At 36.8% G+C, this 19,481-nt stretch overlaps 1 protein-coding gene across 4 annotated transcripts in view; it reads left to right on the plus strand.

Moving 5' to 3' along the window:
* The first annotated feature begins 340 nt into the window (after positions 1–340).
* Positions 341–19,481, plus strand: part of LOC135484320 (neurexin-1a-like) — a 372,440-nt gene continuing 353,299 nt past the window's right edge. For all 4 annotated transcript variants that reach the window (XM_064765666.1, XM_064765669.1, XM_064765667.1 and 1 more), the window contains exon 1: positions 341–1,138. In XM_064765666.1, the coding sequence (XP_064621736.1) occupies positions 409–1,138 (730 nt within the window). In that variant the 5' untranslated portion in view covers positions 341–408. The remainder of the gene's footprint in view (positions 1,139–19,481) is intronic.

Below are 19,481 nucleotides of genomic sequence, written 5' to 3' on the forward strand. Positions count from 1 at the left end.
TTGAAAGACAAGGTTGATTGGCGCTGTATGGTTTAAAAGTAACATCCTCATTTACAATCGTATAATTTTCAATGTCTTTGAAACAAAAGAAAGAGTTACATACACTGTAGACAAGTTGTTTTTGGATCGCTATGATATCTTATGCTGCAATGAGCAATAACAAGATCACCAGTCTGCAAGAAAAATTGCTCATTGATGAGTGTGCAGGGTCTTGTTGCTTCAAGATATTGTGTATTATTTGTTAACTTTGTGTAATATCATCTCTTTTTCTTATCATTACAGAATTCAGTGTGAGGATATATCAAAATTAGAATATCATTGTTGAAAAGTATGGCAAAAGGATATAATAACATTCGTTCCTGTTAAATTGTGGCCTTTGAACAAACAAATAATACTAAGGTAGGCAACATGGCCTTCAGAGTGTTTCAAAGTGCCTTTTATTTCGTCTGTGGATTAATTCTGTGTGTCAACGGATTCGAATTGGAAGGCTCGCAAAACTCGTTTGCAAAATTTCAAAAATGGAACCCATGTCGAAACAGTACAATCAGTTTAGAATTCAAAACTGACGAACCAAATGGGTTGATTCTTTACTTTGATGATGGTGGTCACTATGACTTTTTTGAGATTAAACTTGTAGGCGGTGTGGTGCGGTTTCGGCTAAATCTCGGCCATGGTGCAATCATACTTGCTGCTGGACAGAACTTGAACAACAACAATTGGCACAAGATTGAAATCACGTTGAACGGTGGCAAGATGACATTGCAGGTTGATTCATTGACCCATTCCAAACCGACAACAGGATTTGACCAGAACTTTGGTAACATCACCAACAACAGTGATGTCTTCATTGGGGGTCTTCCAGAAGCGTATGATAACAAACTTGGCCAGTTAGCGCTACCGTCTGTGGTATTTGAACCCCACTTACGAGGTTCGATCAGGAATCTACTCTATTCGAATTGTTCTGAAGCTCAGATTAGGCCCGAAATGACTGGGTTCAAAGGATTGCGCTTCAATACTGAGGTGGATGCATGTCGGGAGAGTAATCCTTGCTTAAACAGTGGAATATGTATAAGCACTGATAACGGAGCGCTGTGCGATTGTTCACAAACGGAATATGTCGGCGAGAATTGCGAAAAAGGTAAGGGAACTTGATTTTCTTTTACATTAGAAAACATCGTTGCTGTATTCTAAAGTTTATTTGGCCTGTATGTTTCTTGCACAGTCTAATCAATTTTGAGTGCAATTTACTTTCCTCTAATGAGCTGAAACCTACTTGGCTGTGTTGTGAGATCTTCGACAATGAATAGACTGCCGTAAAGACATTTTCGCCTGTCTTCCTGGGGATGAAATGTGTTTATGGCCTAACATTAGGTTTTAACGACCAAATATTCTCTTGCAACAGTGTATAAGAAGATGATGTACATTTATGTCAAGGCAACCTCGCAGCTGCTTTGTGGTGATATTCTGAACAACCAACAATTCTCTGATTGCGCTTCAGGTAAATCAAATCAAACAAGTAAAAATGGATTATGTTCAATACAGTTTACTTCATCCCCTGCTTCAAAGTTTTTGTTTTATCCCCTTCAAGCACAAAGCAATCCATGAAACAGGCACTTGTAATGATGCTGTGATTTCGATTTTTCATCATTTGTGTAGATGAAACCTTCTAGATACTGCAGTCGTTCTATTGAACATATTGATTCTGGATATTTCCCGCCAAGAGATCAACGCTGCAGCCACTTTCCCGCCAGCTGACATGTTCATTGTATTCTCAGACAGGCTGTTGCCGCTGGTATTTGCATTGGCCTTCGATGTACTACATACTTAGGCTGATAGATCAGGGTAGGCGATCGATCAAACAGTAAATACACCTGTAGGTCTAGTGATAAATTTCACTTTTAGTGATGAAATGAGTCCATTATTTTGAATTATGGTGAGATACATGTATACACTGACATGTAGGGTCTTTTATATAAAGGCAGAACACGGAAAAAATGATTTTTAGGAAACGCTTGGTGCTTTTCTAATTCTGTCAGGCACATTTGTCTGGTGTCGATTGCATTCTTTCCAGTTTATAAAGACATTATCACTAATATAGTTGACATAGTTGATAATTAAGCTTATGTGAACATAAAGGTATGCTATATAAGGGGTTAAATAAGGTGTCAAAGAATACTTTGATGTTGTCAGGAATTTATCACAGGCTTTGACTCATTACTGCAATACTGGTTTCCACATATCGATTTCCCAGCAAACCAAAATTTCTCACTGAAAGGTCGATACTCTCCAGAATGTTCCAGATCTTCTTATGTCTCATTGTATTATTTATCTTTCCAAATATTCAGTTCGCCCAGCTATAAAAATTGTTGTTTGCTTCCAATGAACCTTTCCCACCTTCTTGCAAATTCTTTGTTTGTTCAGATCAAGTATTCTGATATTTTTCTTCAGTGTGTTAATAGATTTCAATGTCGATCTTTTTCAAGTGAAGAAGGGTAAATATATTGTTGGTAACTTCAAAGGAGTCTGTGATGGTTCAAATGGGATCTGGTATTTTCAGTGCTAATTGGATCCAATAGTACAATTGCTACAAGGCTTAAATTTTGGGATATAAGATAATTTTCAATCTTATGAGTTGATATTACTATGTTAATACTTGTGTGAATATCCTTACTAAATTCGAGAAAAGTTTGTGTGTTTGTTTGTTTGTGCGCTCATATCTCCCAGACCAAATGGCTGAGCGACCCCAGATTTTGCATGTATCATTTAACGGGTCCCGAAAATGTCCTTACGAAGCTCGATTTTTGAATTTCCAACTAACATCCGATATAACGCCGTTTATTGGTTTTATCTAACGTTATTCAGCTTGCCCGGGCGGCGATTTTACCTTCGCGTCATGCGCGTCACGGGCAACGTCACTCCCGACACAGCCTGATCGCGTCACGGCTCCGACGTCAGGATGGGTCTGCTGACGTCATGACGTCACAATGCGACGTCTCGAGCCCTTTCACTTCAGACAAAAGCTTTTGCGCATTCACACACAGCTTGGTGATCGATTTCAAATCAAAATACAGATACCTTCAAATAAACTTGAGTTTTTGTTATTTCTGTTCGTTTATCAATACATCACTTACAGTACACTGAAACTCTGATGATGGTGGCCACGGGTACAGTGGACTAGTTTCACAAATTCTCCATCATGATAGCGATGTCTACAATCATGATCGTATGCAACGAAAATCGCTTGTTTTCTGTTGCGACAAGAATCTGTGATCACAGCAACCTGTGACCAATATCAACCCATCAATTAATTCAATTAATATAAGTCTATTGACAAGGAAAACCTAAAAGAATGTCATGTATTTCAACTCTAAGTCATTCTCCGTTTTTCACGGGTTGCCTTATGAAATACTCTTTTCCCAGCATAATCACCCGTTTGAATAAAATATGAATTCATTGTAATAGACTGGAACAGTTTATCAAAAACTTATGGAAATGTGGCTGTTTGCTGAAAAAACTATACCAGCTTTTCATATTTTATTCAATCTGTGGCCAGATTGTGGGTTTTATTAATTGTTAGTATTGAAATCTCGGCATGTAAACTCGCGCATCAACCATTAAAATGTTGCTGGTTATTTATATCTTTAGAATAAATGACAGAAGTTGTTTGTTTATATTGTTTGTATTCATGTAGTTTATTTATGAAATAATATTTTTATAGATGTAAATGTTTGTGCCTTTGTGAGATTGATATGTTACAGTTTAGAAGGAAGCATTTATGTGGAATACTAATGGTGCCACTGTTCAAATTGAAAGTAGCTTTATATGGTGTTATTTCTACTTTCCATACACTCTTCGAAATGAATGTTATTGAACTTTCGAAAAGCCAAGTTATGGTTTTTTAGCAAGCACAATCGCCAACCGTCAGTTTTCAGCTCGGTTAAAACCCCATCGATGTTTTTCAAAACTCCCATTAGGGTTTTTCTTTTCACCGAAAAACTCCTAAGTGGTCCATATTTGTGTTGGCAGGACATCTCAGCTCAGGAACTGTTCCAATTGTACCTTCAATAACAGTTTTAGAGGATAGATTCCACAATCAGCATATTTTAGTTTTTCCTCAGCCGTTGCTGCCGCACTAAAATTCTGTTTCAATTCCTTAAACATTATGGAAAATGACTGATGTACCTTCTGCATAATATGGCAAGCAACCGGAAAAATATTGATTGATAAATGGATTAAAAAAGTATTCGATTTTTTTCTCAATGTCTCTCAATGTTTTTGGTATACAATTTTTCTAAAATGACATCCATAAACATTGTGTTTTACCATAAGTGCTTTTAAAAGTACTCTGACATTTAATCATTACTGTGAAAACCTCTATAATTATGACCAGTATCTATCCCTTTTAAAATGGCAATACAGCCAAGGGCTATTTAGCCAATATCAATGAAAAGACAGCTTCTCTGATCTGATGCTATTGTTGTGGCTCACGAAATTTCAATATAATCAGCTAGTGTTCTTAACAACCATGTAGGCTACTGTAAATGTCATCATGCAAATCTCAAATTCCACTAACTGTCAAGTTGCAGTATCTTCCATCCAAGCTCCCTATGCTCAAGATGAATATCTTCTGAAGAGGAATAAAACATTTAAAGAACAAAATATATGCACAACTTGGGCATTAAGAATGATTCCTTTCATTCATCTTCCTTTTGTGTTTAAACTACGGAGACTAATTTTGTGTTAGACAAGTTTTTACCATCCATTCTTCGCAAAAAAATCATATCACTCGTTTTGGTAACACAGAAATGTCTCTCTTTACTGAAGACAGTCATCACACGAAACCGAAACCAACAGCATGTAGTTGATTGGCAGCTGCCATTGGATGTAAGCCATCAATTTGCTCAAGGGCACATTGATTACTTGTCAGGTGTCTTTTAGCAAAAACGACATCAGTGATCAGACCTTCAAACGCGTCTTTGATAATCACATGATGGTTCACCAGGGATCAAAGAACCACATGATTACATACAGCAGCAACACACATTGATTGTTACAAGACAATGTCAGGGCCGCGCTTTGTCTATTTCTGGTGTCACTTTGTGTAATTTATTCTTTTTTACCAAGTTAACAAGTAGGTTTATGTAACTTATCATTACAAATGGTGAGATTTAATTTGATGGGTCTTCAGGTGATGGTCGATATGATGGAAAGCATGATTAATGCTGGCTCGACTTCTTCTTCTTAGTGTTCCATTTTCTTTTAAATGGTCTTTAAAAAACAAGTGTATGGAATCATATTACACTGGACTATTCATTCCAAGATAAAAAATGTTGATGAAATTTAATGTACCTCTTTTAATGTATATATACATGTAAAAGAGTATGGCTTGCAGTTAAGAAATTTCTGGTTGTGATAAACTTTTATGCACGACATGGTGTAATCTTTAACAACCAGCGCATGATCTCTTTAAATGTCGCATCATCATCTCTTTCCTTGTTCATAAATGTCAATGAAAGCATCACATTACTAACAACACTCGCATCTATGGCGGTGTCCTCTGTATGGAAATCCACTTACCGCCATTATATACAAAGAAAAAACATACTGACAAGATAGTATATTTCCATTAGTTTGAACAGCAGTTTCAATTAAACATGTTAAACCCCAGGGATTATATAGTCCCAAATGCCCCAATTACTCCAGTGTCAGACATTGTTAGATTACACTGCTAAACACATGAAATGCCAGTATACACAGTGTTTTATGATGATGAATGATGATATTTTCGCTCTTAAATCAATTTTTTGTCACCATGATTTGAGAAATGGTGATGTGAGATGCAAAGTTCAGCATAGCTTGCTGTTTTCCTGTGCATCTTCGAGGCTGGAGTCAACTTGTATGAGAGATACAATACAGTGTGATAGTTAATGGCTATGTTTTTGTTATTGATGCTGTAAAACTATGAATTTATTATCAGAGGCCTACTTGGTTTGTTAGAAAAATTGGACACCAGCTGTTGTGTAGCCAGGTTACGAATAATATGTATGCCAAGTTTCAGCGAATTCACATGCATAATAACTGTACTACGGCACTGCGTATCTGATTTTCATCAACAACCAATAAATGAAATGAACACGAATGGTAATCCTAAAAGGTTCAAAGAAAAACAGTTTTGGGACTGATGATGTTGGTGATTTCAAATTCAGATGTTTGAATTGAAAGGCTGAATTGAACAATTGAATGAAAATTCAATTTTCCACTTAATCCTCTTGGTCCCGAATAATTTCCCAAATCACACTTTTTTCAACCTGATTTTTGCCTACTTTAACACAAATGGGCATATTATTCCCAAATCGGAAGCAGGATGTGCCACGTGCGTCGTCACTTGGAGCTGACTAAATTCACCACAATTCTGCCATCTTGGACTGTTTATCATACATGATATTACTCTTTATCATCTGGCTTTATGTTATTCACTCTGAAACCAAAGTCTCCTTTTCTCCCCTCTCATCATGACTTGGCTGATCAATCTGGACAAGATTTCCTCAAATTCGTCCATAATTTCATGGCTACCTTGAAAGCTTTCTTAATGATGGTTAGACGTATTTTGGGCAAAGATTACTGGTTTTTACTTAAAAGGGTATTGGGCATACCAGAGTTGTGATTGATGCCATCAGCATTGCATCATCAGGCATGTTCTCAGATAATCTGAGAGGCTTTTTGTTGGGAAAATCTATTAGCCGACGAAGCCGGAGATTAGATATTGCAAATTGTTTTTGATTGAGAATTCTTAAAAAACTCCTGCTGATGTGAGCCAATGTTATCTTTTAGTCAAGCGATAAGTTGAGATTGCTGAATCTCATTGTGAGAAATCTTTAGGCAAGTCAAACTCCATGAGTTTTGTTTTAAACTGGCCCTTAGAATTATGAATAATTAATTTTTAAAGCTTTAGAAGTGCTGAAATTAATAGATATAAGTCAAAATATGATACCTGTTTTAAAAAATATTTTTGTTGCTATTCAAGTAGAATACATTTCTTTTTGCTTACAGAATTCATTTGTTTTTCTGAATGATCATGACTCAATATGAATTTTTCGGTTGGGATACATGTTTTCTTTTCAATTTTCTTGGAAATGCAGGACATTTTTGACCAAGACCAAATCTTCTTTTAAACGCATCATTTTTGCTGTTGTTCAAAGAAGTGTATCAATTTCTGGTGTTATGTGCATGATCCCATAACGCTCGGGAGGCCAGGGAGATTTGATACTAAATTTCTTCTTTGTTTTACAATATTCAAAAATTGGTTGTTCTTATATTACGCCAGTATGATGACGCGTTCCCCATGCTTGCGAGAACAACCAAATATTCTTTTTATTTTGAACTATCCCCAAGACACATGCATGCAGTGTGGATATTATATTACACAAGCAGAGTGATTCTTTTTGACAATTTCTTATGATGTACTTTCTCTTCAAGGAGTTGACAACATAGAAGGAGACTCAAAAACAATGCTGCAACTTGAACAAGGTTCTATTTTTGAAGAACTTTCCATAAACGCATCAAATGATATGAAATCAACACCTCAGTAAATCTTCTGGGAAAATCATGTTCAACTTCACATATCGGATGTATATGTTTACAAGCTTACTACAATACATGTAACTTCTTAATCAGTCTTCTCTGGACAGGTCCCAACGGTCCACTCGGTGGCCGATTAATGACTTCGCCAATAATTACCAATTAACAGTTGCTAGATGTTGCATGGTAAACAGATTAGTCAATGGCAAGACTTCCATACCACCAGTTAACTATTCTAAGAAATTGTTTCGACCAAAGAACATGATGGCTCCCCATCCCATTCATAAATAAGTAATTTGGTCATTTAAAGTGATTGGATGACAGCTCCATTGGGAGCTTATACCTAAGGACAGTTTGTCTTGACTTCGTCGACCTGGGAAATTGGTATACCTTTAGGAACCAATAGCATTATAAATGGCATTATTACCAAGCTGTCAGATTTCCAGTCACCTTCCATTCTACAGTAGCAGTTCCCATCATCAGTTAATCCATAAAATTAAAAAATTCAGAAGCTGACTGAATTCTGTGGCTTTTAACCTTTTCACCGTATGAATTCCGGCAAGCTGCATTTCTGGTATCAACCTTGCTGCAATGCAGCTGAAATCAAAATCTAACACCTATAACTGACTGGTGACTAGCTTCTACCATCCGTGCAAGAGATACAGCACGGAATGTCACAAACTCCCCGGCCAATGCCTACCATGGTTTATTCATGCAAGAACAGCAGCAATAAATAATTGGACTGTTCATCTACCACACTCCTTGTTGGTGTTGGAAGTAATAATTGATGTCTTAGGGTGTTATGGTTATAAATAATCCAATAGATTTCTGGCAGGAACCAATTATTGATCTATTGTTTGTGAATACCATTGATTATCGCAAAAGGACATCCCACACTGAAAATTTGCCGGACTTGTTTTATACTTGTTGTAAGAGATTGAAAGTCCTCATTATGCTGAAGTTGGGGAAAATCACCTTTGTTTTATGCATTGTCTTGCGGTGTGATGAAAATCATGAATGTGATTGCGATTTGCTTTTTATGATTTTCAGACAATGCATAAAGCGAAAAAAATTTTCAATATAGAATGGAATAGTGGTTCTGCAGCTCAGCTGGTGGAAAAATTTCAAAGGTTAACATAGCTTTGTTTTCCTTGTAGCAATTATTCAAAATTAAATTATTTTGTGAATGTTCATTTTAAAACTTTAAAAAAGATCTTCTATAGTGTTTCTAAATAAATTATGATGTAGCTTTAATCGTTTGATTTCTAGGGTGCTAGTGTGTATAGTCAATTGTTTCATTTGACAAGGCCAATCTGTCAATTGAAGATATGATGATACCAGCCTCTGGGTTGCTGGCTGATGCAATCCCCTATTTGCTTATGCAACACAACTTGAAAAAGCCCACAAAGCCAGTTGTTTATAAAAATTGCTTTTAAGGAAGGTATGATCAAGGTACTTGTGGATCAATGACCGTGATTGTTGTTCTGGAAATATTGAATCTGTGTCATTGACAGAAAATTGGCACTAAACCTGATATGTCGGATCATGAATCACTAGCTTATGAGTTTATGTCAACGCAGGTTGATCCCTCGTTTGGGAGAAGAAAAGATATGTAATTATGAGGTTGCAAACTGGCACTTCAGGCAGAAGCTTCAAGTATGTTAACCAACATGTATAAATAAGTTGTTTAGTAAACCATCTAAATATAAGACCTTTAAGATCATTTTGTCATGTTTGTCAGATGTCACAATCGCATGATTATGAATAGAAAAGCATGTCACACTAAAAGTTTATTCTCCACGATTTAGAAAAAGTCAATATCATCAAAATGCTTGGGGCTTTTATGCCAGCATTTTAAAAAGTGAGCGGTTGATACTACCACAGAAACCAGTAAATTTGCTCATGGCACCAAGTTATTTTGCCCCGAGCAGTCATATTTGAGGAAGCCATGGTTGCAGAAATACATTTTCAAACGACATAAAGAACTTTTTTTTTAATAACAAACTTTTAATGCTATTGGCTGTGACAAGTTAATTTACCTTTAGGGTGTCATTACAAAAGACAAAATCTGAAGGAAGCGAGGTATTCGAATTCAATTAAAATGTACCATACATTATAATAGTGTTGCATTATTGATGAAACGCACCACAGACTCTTGCGTGCAGGATGAATACCTTCGTGGTAGGTGAACAAATAAAAATTTCTTATGAATATATTCAAATGAACGCCACAAAGTTTTATTGATATATAATGGAATGTTTGTAATCTGAATCATAGATTCATACATTCAGTTCATAAATGAACATGCCGATTCCTTTTGTAATGTTACAGTGACTTTATTCAAACAAAAAGCCTTTATAATAACTGATGAATAGATGCTACGAATAATGGAATGCTCTGATAAGAATTATACTTTAATTTTTTCAGATTTTCTGCTCGTTCATGCACTAAATAGATATTTTTGCATCATTTCAGAATCAGACTAGTTTTGGTCACCATGCAATGCTTAGCTGTAGAACATGTACCGGTAGGGGTGGCATCTGTCTTAAAGATGTGTTTCCAGTCTTCTGACCTATATTTTGTGAAAAGTCATATCGTTTTGAATGAAGAAACATAAGTAACCGTGGGAACTGAGCAAAATATATATTTTTGTAATTACACAACGGAAGGATTGCTCAGAAGAAATAGAAATTGAACATTTTCCCAGCAGAAAAGCCCAAAATGATATCTTTGTTTTTGATTGCCTTGGTGTGAATTTGATTTGTGGGAATGCCTCTGGCTATTGCGGGATGATTTAACAGTGAGGAAACACCCTTTCATAGACATCAAAGGAAGTTGCTGTCTCGCTCTGTGAGAAAAAAATACAAGTTGATAAGATGAAATTAATCTGAGCCATGTCTCCCGTGGCAGTGACAGATTTAGGTTCAATTGTAAATGGCTGCGCTGAAAATGTATTTTTCTAGGAATTTTATATTTTAGCGGTAAATGTGAGCACTTTTTGTTGCACAAAGTAGTGATTGTAATCGCCGGTTGCAGTGATTTCAATCACTTGTTTGCATGATGCTTCAGGCACAATAGACAATTATCTGAGCAAACCAAACTCGGTGGAAAATCCATTAGTCATTACTACAGCTCCATGAATAATAAATGATGAGAAAGAGGTACCGAATGTTACTTTCCCCATTCCCAACTGGTTATGATTTTTCTCATTTTGAGACACAATCCAATGGTTATTTAAAAATATTCTTCGCAGGGTTAGAAACTGCCATTTTTTAGTTGCCGGGGAGAAAATGTACTGAAAAATAAGTACCAATATTCCATGATGATAAAAAATACTGTGACGGAAGTGTTGGATTATCTACATTTTTTCATTTTTTAATGCATCAAATGCAAATGCAGGAATTTCGAGAAAAGGGGCGACCAAGTGAAAAATAAGAGTTGCCATGCAGATCATATTAGATTTTTTTCTCAAAGAAGCTGGGGTGTGTGTCAAGTACAGCATCTGGAACGAAACTGCATGATGTTTAGAGTGAAACACACAGACATCCAATCTCAGCTCATGCTCACATGCAAAGAAGCAAGGTTCGCAATAAAAATTAAAAAAGACAAACAATAATTGTTTTCCTAAATATATATGGTGTTATTTTGTAATTGTTGTATTGTTCATTTTAAATTTTGCATTTCTAACAATAAAAGATAAACAATGTCGAATGGATTGAAAAATCTTCCAATATTTTATAAACAGAAAGTATTCAGGTTTCTTTTATGTTCAGTACTTATATTTGATTGGTTGGGTAATCCAGGGTTACATCTGTAGCTTGGAAAATATCGGGAAAGGTTTGAAAGATAATATGCATAAATTTGATATTTAAGCTGTAAAGGGCACCCCAGAGAGAGATAATTATGATTTTGTCACAGATATACTCATAACCCTGGAAGCAATTTTGAATATATAAAAAGGTCCATGTTTAGTAAGGTATAGTTATGCAAATACAATGTTTATTTCATTGTTTCATGTTTCCAGCCAATAAGGTTTAGACACAGGTGTGGCTGTTTATGTATCACAAGTGGATAGGATCGGCAATAATTTGCATAAAGGCATATTCGTACTTTGAATTAGAAATATCACAGGTCATGCCAATAACTTCATATCAAATGCACATAACATATTTTGAAGTATCATGTGGCATTTTATGTGAAATATTAACCAAACAGAGTGCAGACATTGATTTGTCTATCCGAGATATCAAGGAGGTGCCAGTAATGAAAGTCTTTACAAGTGCGATTTCCCACCATGGGATTTAAATTAGTTTGATCCAGAACTTTGAGAAAGGGGTTGCACACTGGTATTTTTTTATGGTCATTATCCCCGATTCATGGTCCAGGTCAATTTGGAAGACTTTCCGCAAGTAAAGGAATGAGGTGCCTGCCCCACTGATTGTCACACCCTTCTCATGACTGGTGCTAAAACTTTTTCTTTAAAAAGAACTTGCAAAAGTGATAAGTACTGCATTGATGGGTAAAATATTGTATAAATAATGAGTGGATTAATTGACTGCTTCTTCTTGCGGGTTTGAATCAAGAACTTTATGAGGATAAAATCCATCCATCCCAATGTAAGGACATGATGTGCACCTGAAATAAAATGTACAAAAAATCTGTGCAGATAACAAATGAGAAATTGACTTAAATTTAAAAAAGTTATTAACAGGTTTTTATTATACATGTGTGGGGTAGGTTTTTTTCTTGATGAAAAATTCCCTTCTACAGTATCTCCAGCATTTACACCTGACAGCAGTTAGACTATTTGGTTGAAACCAGACCATATTTTTGTGTTTGTAAGAAACATACACTTGCATGTTCAAAGACGATGGAAGCATTTTGTTTCTGCAAAATTAAGTTACATATAACATGTATAAACACTGTTGACTTTTGTGTTGAAACCACACCTCAGGACCATTTTCCATCGCCAGAGGGGGATGCACGGTTCACATGAATCATCAAACATATGCGGTATTGGACCGGGAAGACAAGTGAGCAAATTGGCTATGTCCCATGGTGCCAAGATAAATGGCAAAGGTAGATGGATCGCTGGTTTTGGAGAAAGGTTTCATTATGATGTCTGACAGAGTTCTGATGAGATGCTATAAGCACTTATTATCGGTAATCATGGTATAGTTTACGATATCTCTTTGGAATGACACAATTTTGGAAGCATCTATCTTGATATATAGGTCCAAAATTGGATGACTTTTACTCTGAGCCATTCAGAGTAAAGTACACTGCACCTCTGTCAAACCTTTATCAGCACTTGTGTGGTGAAAGATTTGTTAAGGTCAGAACAAAAACTGACATTATGTTCGATTGCTTGTCTTGTAAAAATTACTTATAATGACTGCAATTGCATGTTAGCACTAATCTGATAGAACATGTATATAATGAGACTATGTACTTTTGTTTCTGTTTTCTAAGGGAAACCGATATGTGGTTTCAAAAAAGACAAAACCTTGCAACCCGTTGCACTTCTGTCATGTCTAACATGTCTAAAGAACATTCTTCATACTGTAGCTTGCGGCAGACTGCAGAACAATCCAAGAGTTCTCTCCAACTTCCCCACTCATGGATGCTTTTTTCTTGTCGCCAGCGGATGGACAAATGTTTTGTGTGATGTTCTTAACATCAAAAATACCAATTCCTGCATTAATTAATGGCATTCGAGTGGGAATTATAATTTTTTACACATGAAAACTTTGCTGAAAACTTGCTCGTGGCTGCAGGAGTAAACATTTGAAGTGTTTGTGTTCTGGTTGAAATAAATGTCATGTTGAAAGATATGACAAACATGTACATGTTCATGTAGTTGTCAAAACATATTATGGTTTTATCCAGCAAAAAGCAGTTTAGCTCACTAATGGACACCTGTAAATGGGCTATTTTTGTGGTTGTGACCTACCAATTCACCTATTTTTACCTTCTCTATTATCATATTATCTGAATATTGTGACCTTCATACTGACAGAATAGCATATCGCTCACAAAATGTTAAAAAACTGAATACAACAATGAGCAATACATTAATCAGGTATAATCACTGTAGCTGCCTATAACTGATTGGCCGAGCAATCACATCGTGATAACTTCGCTAACCTAATCAAGTGTCATCCATCTGGTCATTGCTTATTCATAACATACTAATATGGTTGTAATTACTGCATTTGTCAGTTGCATTGATTTGTACCAGGTTATTTGGACAGCGGTGGTCTCATCGTTAACTCTTTAACAATATTAGCATCGCCATGTGGACGCAGTCAGTCTGGTCAGTTTATTGACCATGATATTTTTAATTGTGCTTTCTCTGCTTGTGGTAAGATTCAAGTCTAATAACTACTATTCGAATTCAACTTTTGGTTCAATCTGCAAGTCACACAGTGCAATGTGCGCGGGGTGATATATTGCCGTGTAACCAATCATGGTCCATCGTTGCCCTTGGGGTCACAGGGACTCACAAGCATCTGCACCACGGCAACATCAAAATCCACCACAACAAAGTGAGTAGCTTCCTCCAATTCCATCTAAAGGGTCACTTGGTACATGTACTTCCAGATAAAATTACTGATAAAAAATACGGCTAATAAGTAGAAAGTGTTATTCTCCATCCATCTATCACTTTTAAAGCTGCTTATATGTTTTTCAAATACGCGGATACAAAGTTAGACATGACAAGGTACCATTAATCATGCTCATTTGTAAGTATGCTTCTTGCTAATGTGAACATCAAGCATTAAGCTTTTTTGCTTGACAGATTAAAGTAATGATACAGCAGCCTATGTTTCATAAATTGTACTCGTATCAGGTTAAGTACAGATCATTATTCAGTTCCATGAGTTTCATGACTTTAATCTGCACCAATTAAGTGTACAGGGTAATAATTTTTATAGTTACAAATTTTTAAGAGGGCCTCGTATTTCGATTGAGAATGTCAATATAAGTTAATGTGAAAATTAATAAAAATTATCAAAGTCAAATTTTTTGGGGGCTGATGATGTTTCTTCATTTTGAGTAGAACAAAAAAATGAGTGAAAAAAATATTTGGACTTAGAAATTTGGTACCGACGATTCTTGCTTGGTCGTCATAGTGAGGTGGTCGTCAACCGGGGTTCCACTGTATATCAAAACCTTTCAAAAATGCAACATTTCTTGGGGTAAGTAATGCCATCCTATCATGTATTATATCTGTTACATGTTTCTGTAAGATAAAAAATTGATGCAATATGAGAGACAAGCTTTTTAGAGCTGTGTTCTCTGTTCCTGACATGACTAACATTATTGCTGAATAATATTAAACACGTATCTTCTCTGTCAATGTTTGTAGAAGGTGAAGAAAAAAATTGTTTTCCGTAAAACAAGTGTGGCAAAGCAACTTGTCACAGGGCGTCGATGTTCGACTCTGGTGGTGTTATGTAAAGGAGATATTGTGTCATTTTGTGAATTTTTGCCTAATTTGTCACTTTGCAAAGTGGGTCCTGCAAAATTGAAATGATGAATCAAAAATTTGTAATGGGAGGTCCATTTCTTGGCATTTCCTGATCTATATGCAAGTTAATGTCATGAACTTCTTGAAGGGGCTTTGCAAATGACTGTGGTTTCTATTGCAGAGGCGTTGCCATGACAACATGACATCTGTCGCAATTAAAACAATTGCAGCGGCAGCTGCTGTCGGGTTGTCATGTTGTCATAGCTACAGGTCGCAGCAATTAATCTCTCATTTGCGAAGCGCTTAAATGTGCTTCATCATTCCAGTGATGATCCGAGCTGTCATCATCATTTGAATTATCCCATTCTGGCCACAGATGATGACAAACTCCTCATATGCAATTATCCCCTTGGCTTTATTGACTATTGCATGATTAGTTGTAATCAGTATTTATTGATGAGTATTGCAGCGATAGATGCAAGGTTAGGTTGTGTTGTCTACCCCAGCATGGGGGTCCAGCGTGATTCACATTGCATTTGAAATTTATTGAAATGCAAGTATTGTTACCAACACTATTGCACATCTTCAAGTAAAACCTCAAGGTTTTGATGAGCTCAGTAATGTTATGCAATTCTGGAGGCCTTACACGTAATTGTGATCTCTTATCATCCAAATTTGTCACCATGAAAAACACAACATTGTACTTCAAGGTATGCTGCTCACAAAAAAATGAGCCAATGGGCAAAGATACCTTGCATACCACTACTGTTCTTTTTCGAATGCCGATGGGATGGATATCGCCATCGGAAGATTAACTCTGCTTTTTCGTTTTCGCCTTCTTTTACTTGTTCCTTATTCATGTGACTGGTTGTGTGAGAAAAAATGTTTACCATTAGTGGATGGAAGGGCAATTCATTGTGCAAAGGATAACCTAATTTTGAAGCAGGGGAAAATGCCATCTGGGTATAGGTCAGATGAAAAAATGTTGGTATAAATTCACAAAGTTGCCGAGTTTCTAGTACAGTGTGCAATTTTACACATGCAGGAATGTGTCTTGCACATATGAGCATCGTGTAAACTCTTCCCTCTTTTTTAATACACGAAAATGAAGAAAAAAAAAGTCACCTGCACCATCCCGTTTATTCCTCTTTTTGAAAGGTTTTAGCAATTCTGTGAAACCCCTAAACCAATTAGTCACCATAATTTATGATCATCAGCTCTTTGTTGGTTTAATGTTTCATTCTGCGTCTTTACATTGCAGTAACAGAAAAAATTAAAAAGATTAGAAGCCAAAGTGTAAACCTTTTTGTAGCCAACAAAGAAATCTGATGTCAAAGAAAGCCATCAACCTGAGTACTGAACTTGAAAGTATCATAAGATGGCACAGGAAGATCCCGACTTAAAGGTTTTTATAGCCAGTGATCTTTGGTCTCAAGTGCTACGAAGTTCGTGCATCGCTGGCAAGGTTTAATCTCTTTGCTTCTTTAAAAACAAGTTGAAGTGTGATCAGGTGAGGGAAGATTTAAGGTTTTCAGTGTTCTTGCAGATCTTTCAGTCCAAATTCAAAATTTCGAAAATCGAATATTTTCTTCAAACACATTTTACCCTGCCAGTCAGTTTTATTCCTGTTTTCTAACCATTGAATTTCGAATGCAATGATAGGTCGTAACCCTTGGTACGATTTACAAATTCTGAAAGTTGTTTAACTCAGTTTAAAATGTCTTATGGTAGAAGGAAAATACAGAATGTCAAGGATAAAAGATTTGCTTTGGGGTTGCCAGTAGTCTACCCTTTCTGACATTATATCACGGTTGTTGAAGGAGCAGGTAGTAAAAAATTAAGGTTGCAAGATCACACTGCCTCATAAATCTGATCAGGATCTTCCAAGTGGCGCCCAAGTTAGTTTCAACCAAGCATGCTGGAATTTTCTGTACATTTCTATATGAATCTATATGTAGTCCATACCAAACAGAACCTAAAACGCACACCATCAATGTTCCCAGCATTTCATCTATGGGCAGATTTAATTTGACACATTAATGGATTGAAATGGATACCTTACTTTTTGTTTCTTTGACAGCAGTAAATGGACATTTGTTTGCCATCTATTCTGGCTGTGATGGCTGCCATGACAGTTACAACCAGGCGAGTCTATAGCACCGTCAATGGATGTAGTTACCCCAAATCTATGGACACATTCCGGAAATTAGTATCGTAAAAATTCTGAACAGATTCTGACTAACAAGATTCAAGTACCTCTGCAGAGATGGTTATAACATATTCCACTGCGTTGATCATAATATGGCAATTTCATATCGTATAGTGATATTTTTAGGAATTTTTTATGCATATCAAACAGTACGATCTCAAAACATGTCAATTTATTTCAGCCCTTTTAGAAGAAGAGGCAATTTGAGTAAAAAACAAGATGAATGGAGTTACATGTAATTGGTGATGCATGCACTGGGCACTCAAAAAGGTGTGGGACGTACCTCTAGGTGGGGACACCATCAGTAATTCAAGTACGTGCTGTCTGTATTCTCGGTTTGTGTAAAAATTAAGAATGAAGTGGTCATACGCTGAACAGTGCCTCTACCTTTGCCAGCCGAGATTTTTGGGTTGATTCTGCTCTCTCAGCGCAGGACCTGGCATGATGCCAATGTGTAGGCCACAAGCCTTGATGCAAGCGGATGTTGCAGCAGTCATTTGACATCAATTTGAAATTGTAAAAACGGAACCTGTGTTACAATGCCATAGATTTTAAGGTCCATTTCTGCGAGAAAAAATTGTTATGTGTAAGTCATTACACCAAAATATCTTAGTTGCTCGGTTGCCGATAATGTTAAAATTAATACTTAGTGTGGGTTTAAATAAACAAATGCAACGACTCCAGTCTATTCAATTTCTATTTAATACTTAGTGAAAGTTACACACAAAAGCTTCTGCTAAAACTATTGAATTTAAAGCCTGAGGCAAAGCAAAACTGTGTTCATTTCTACAGATAACATATTACAGTAAATGCCAAAGAAATTTGCAAAGGTTTCCATCATTAACTTTACCCTCGGGTTTCTTTGGTCAAAATAATGTACACTCTTACAAATAATACCACATTGCTAGATGTTGATACTTCGTTGATAATATATGAGGCTTTTCATGAGATAGCTTCCATTTGGATGGGTGTTAAAATTAGGGACGTTGCTATTAGATCTGGCCCTCCAGCGGTCAGAGGATGACAAGGCTCGATCCAACCAAGTCTGAATTACTCACACGAAGCAGAAGAATGCCCAAGGCCATTTCTTGCATTAGCTGTTGTGGCTGTGGGTGGCATGCTGCAAGAAAGAGTGTCATTTTACTCAATTTCCCATTGTTACTGTGATGGAAAAATTGTCATCAAGTTAAAAACATCACTCTCTTGTTTTGTCAGGATGCTTTACTGTTGAGTGCCTTGGTATAATCATGCTTCAGTTTGTCATCAGAGACTTAGCTTCTTTGAGTGAGTCGTTGATATGTTGTTGGCCACTCTAAAGCCTGCAGCACACTAGCCGCCAACTTTGGCGACAAGAAGCGTTCAGCTGACGCCTCTCGACGCCCAAGTTGGCGGCCAGTGGATCTCGGTCAGAGCACACCTGCCCAGAATCAGCGTCCAGTAGCGTCTTTTCCGCCACTTTAGGCTGCCATTTTGAAATCATGTGACATCGAGACGCAAGCTGATAGGCCATAGCCTCGCCGCCGACGCCAAGTCAGGCGGCCATCCGTAGCACACCTGGCTTCTTCTTGCGTTCAAACGCGGCAACGCGCGTCAAAAATCAAACATGTTAGATATTTGGCATTTAGTTGCGGCAAGTGGCGGCAAGTCGCGTCCGCCGACGCCGTTCGTAGCAGACTAGGGATTTTTCAGGCGTTCAGGACTCTTGCGGCAAAAAACGCCAGTGAACGCCGAAGTTGGTGGCTAGTGTGCTGCGGGCTGAAGAATCTGGCTGGGTGTTGCTCTTTAGAATTCCCAGTTCCCAATTCCAATTTAATTCATATGAAAGAAATCGCAAAGTTTTGTTAAATGTCGCCTACATAGTGACAATTCATTATGGACAATGGATATGTGATCTTCCTCTTCCATCATAAAGGTTACCAAACTTGGTTTTCCAAAGAACTTCAGCCATATTTCCTTCTTTTGTGGTTTCTGTGGCATAAAAAACCTGCCTTTGGTTCCCTAAGCAATTCTAGCGCTCCTCAAATGAGTGAATTCTTGGGCATGTCCATCTTCACTGTACAAAAAAAATGTATCTCAAACCACCAAATCAAGCTGGTCCACCCATTAAACATGTAGAGATGATAATACAACAAAAACAGGTGAAACAAGTTCAAGTCCATTAAACATTTTTAAAGAAGCTAACCGCTCCCAGTTTTGCTTTCCTCTTGCTAAAGATGTTCA

This window comes from Lineus longissimus, chromosome 3 (genome assembly GCF_910592395.1).
Source record: "Lineus longissimus chromosome 3, tnLinLong1.2, whole genome shotgun sequence".
NCBI lineage: Eukaryota > Metazoa > Nemertea > Pilidiophora > Heteronemertea > Lineidae > Lineus > Lineus longissimus.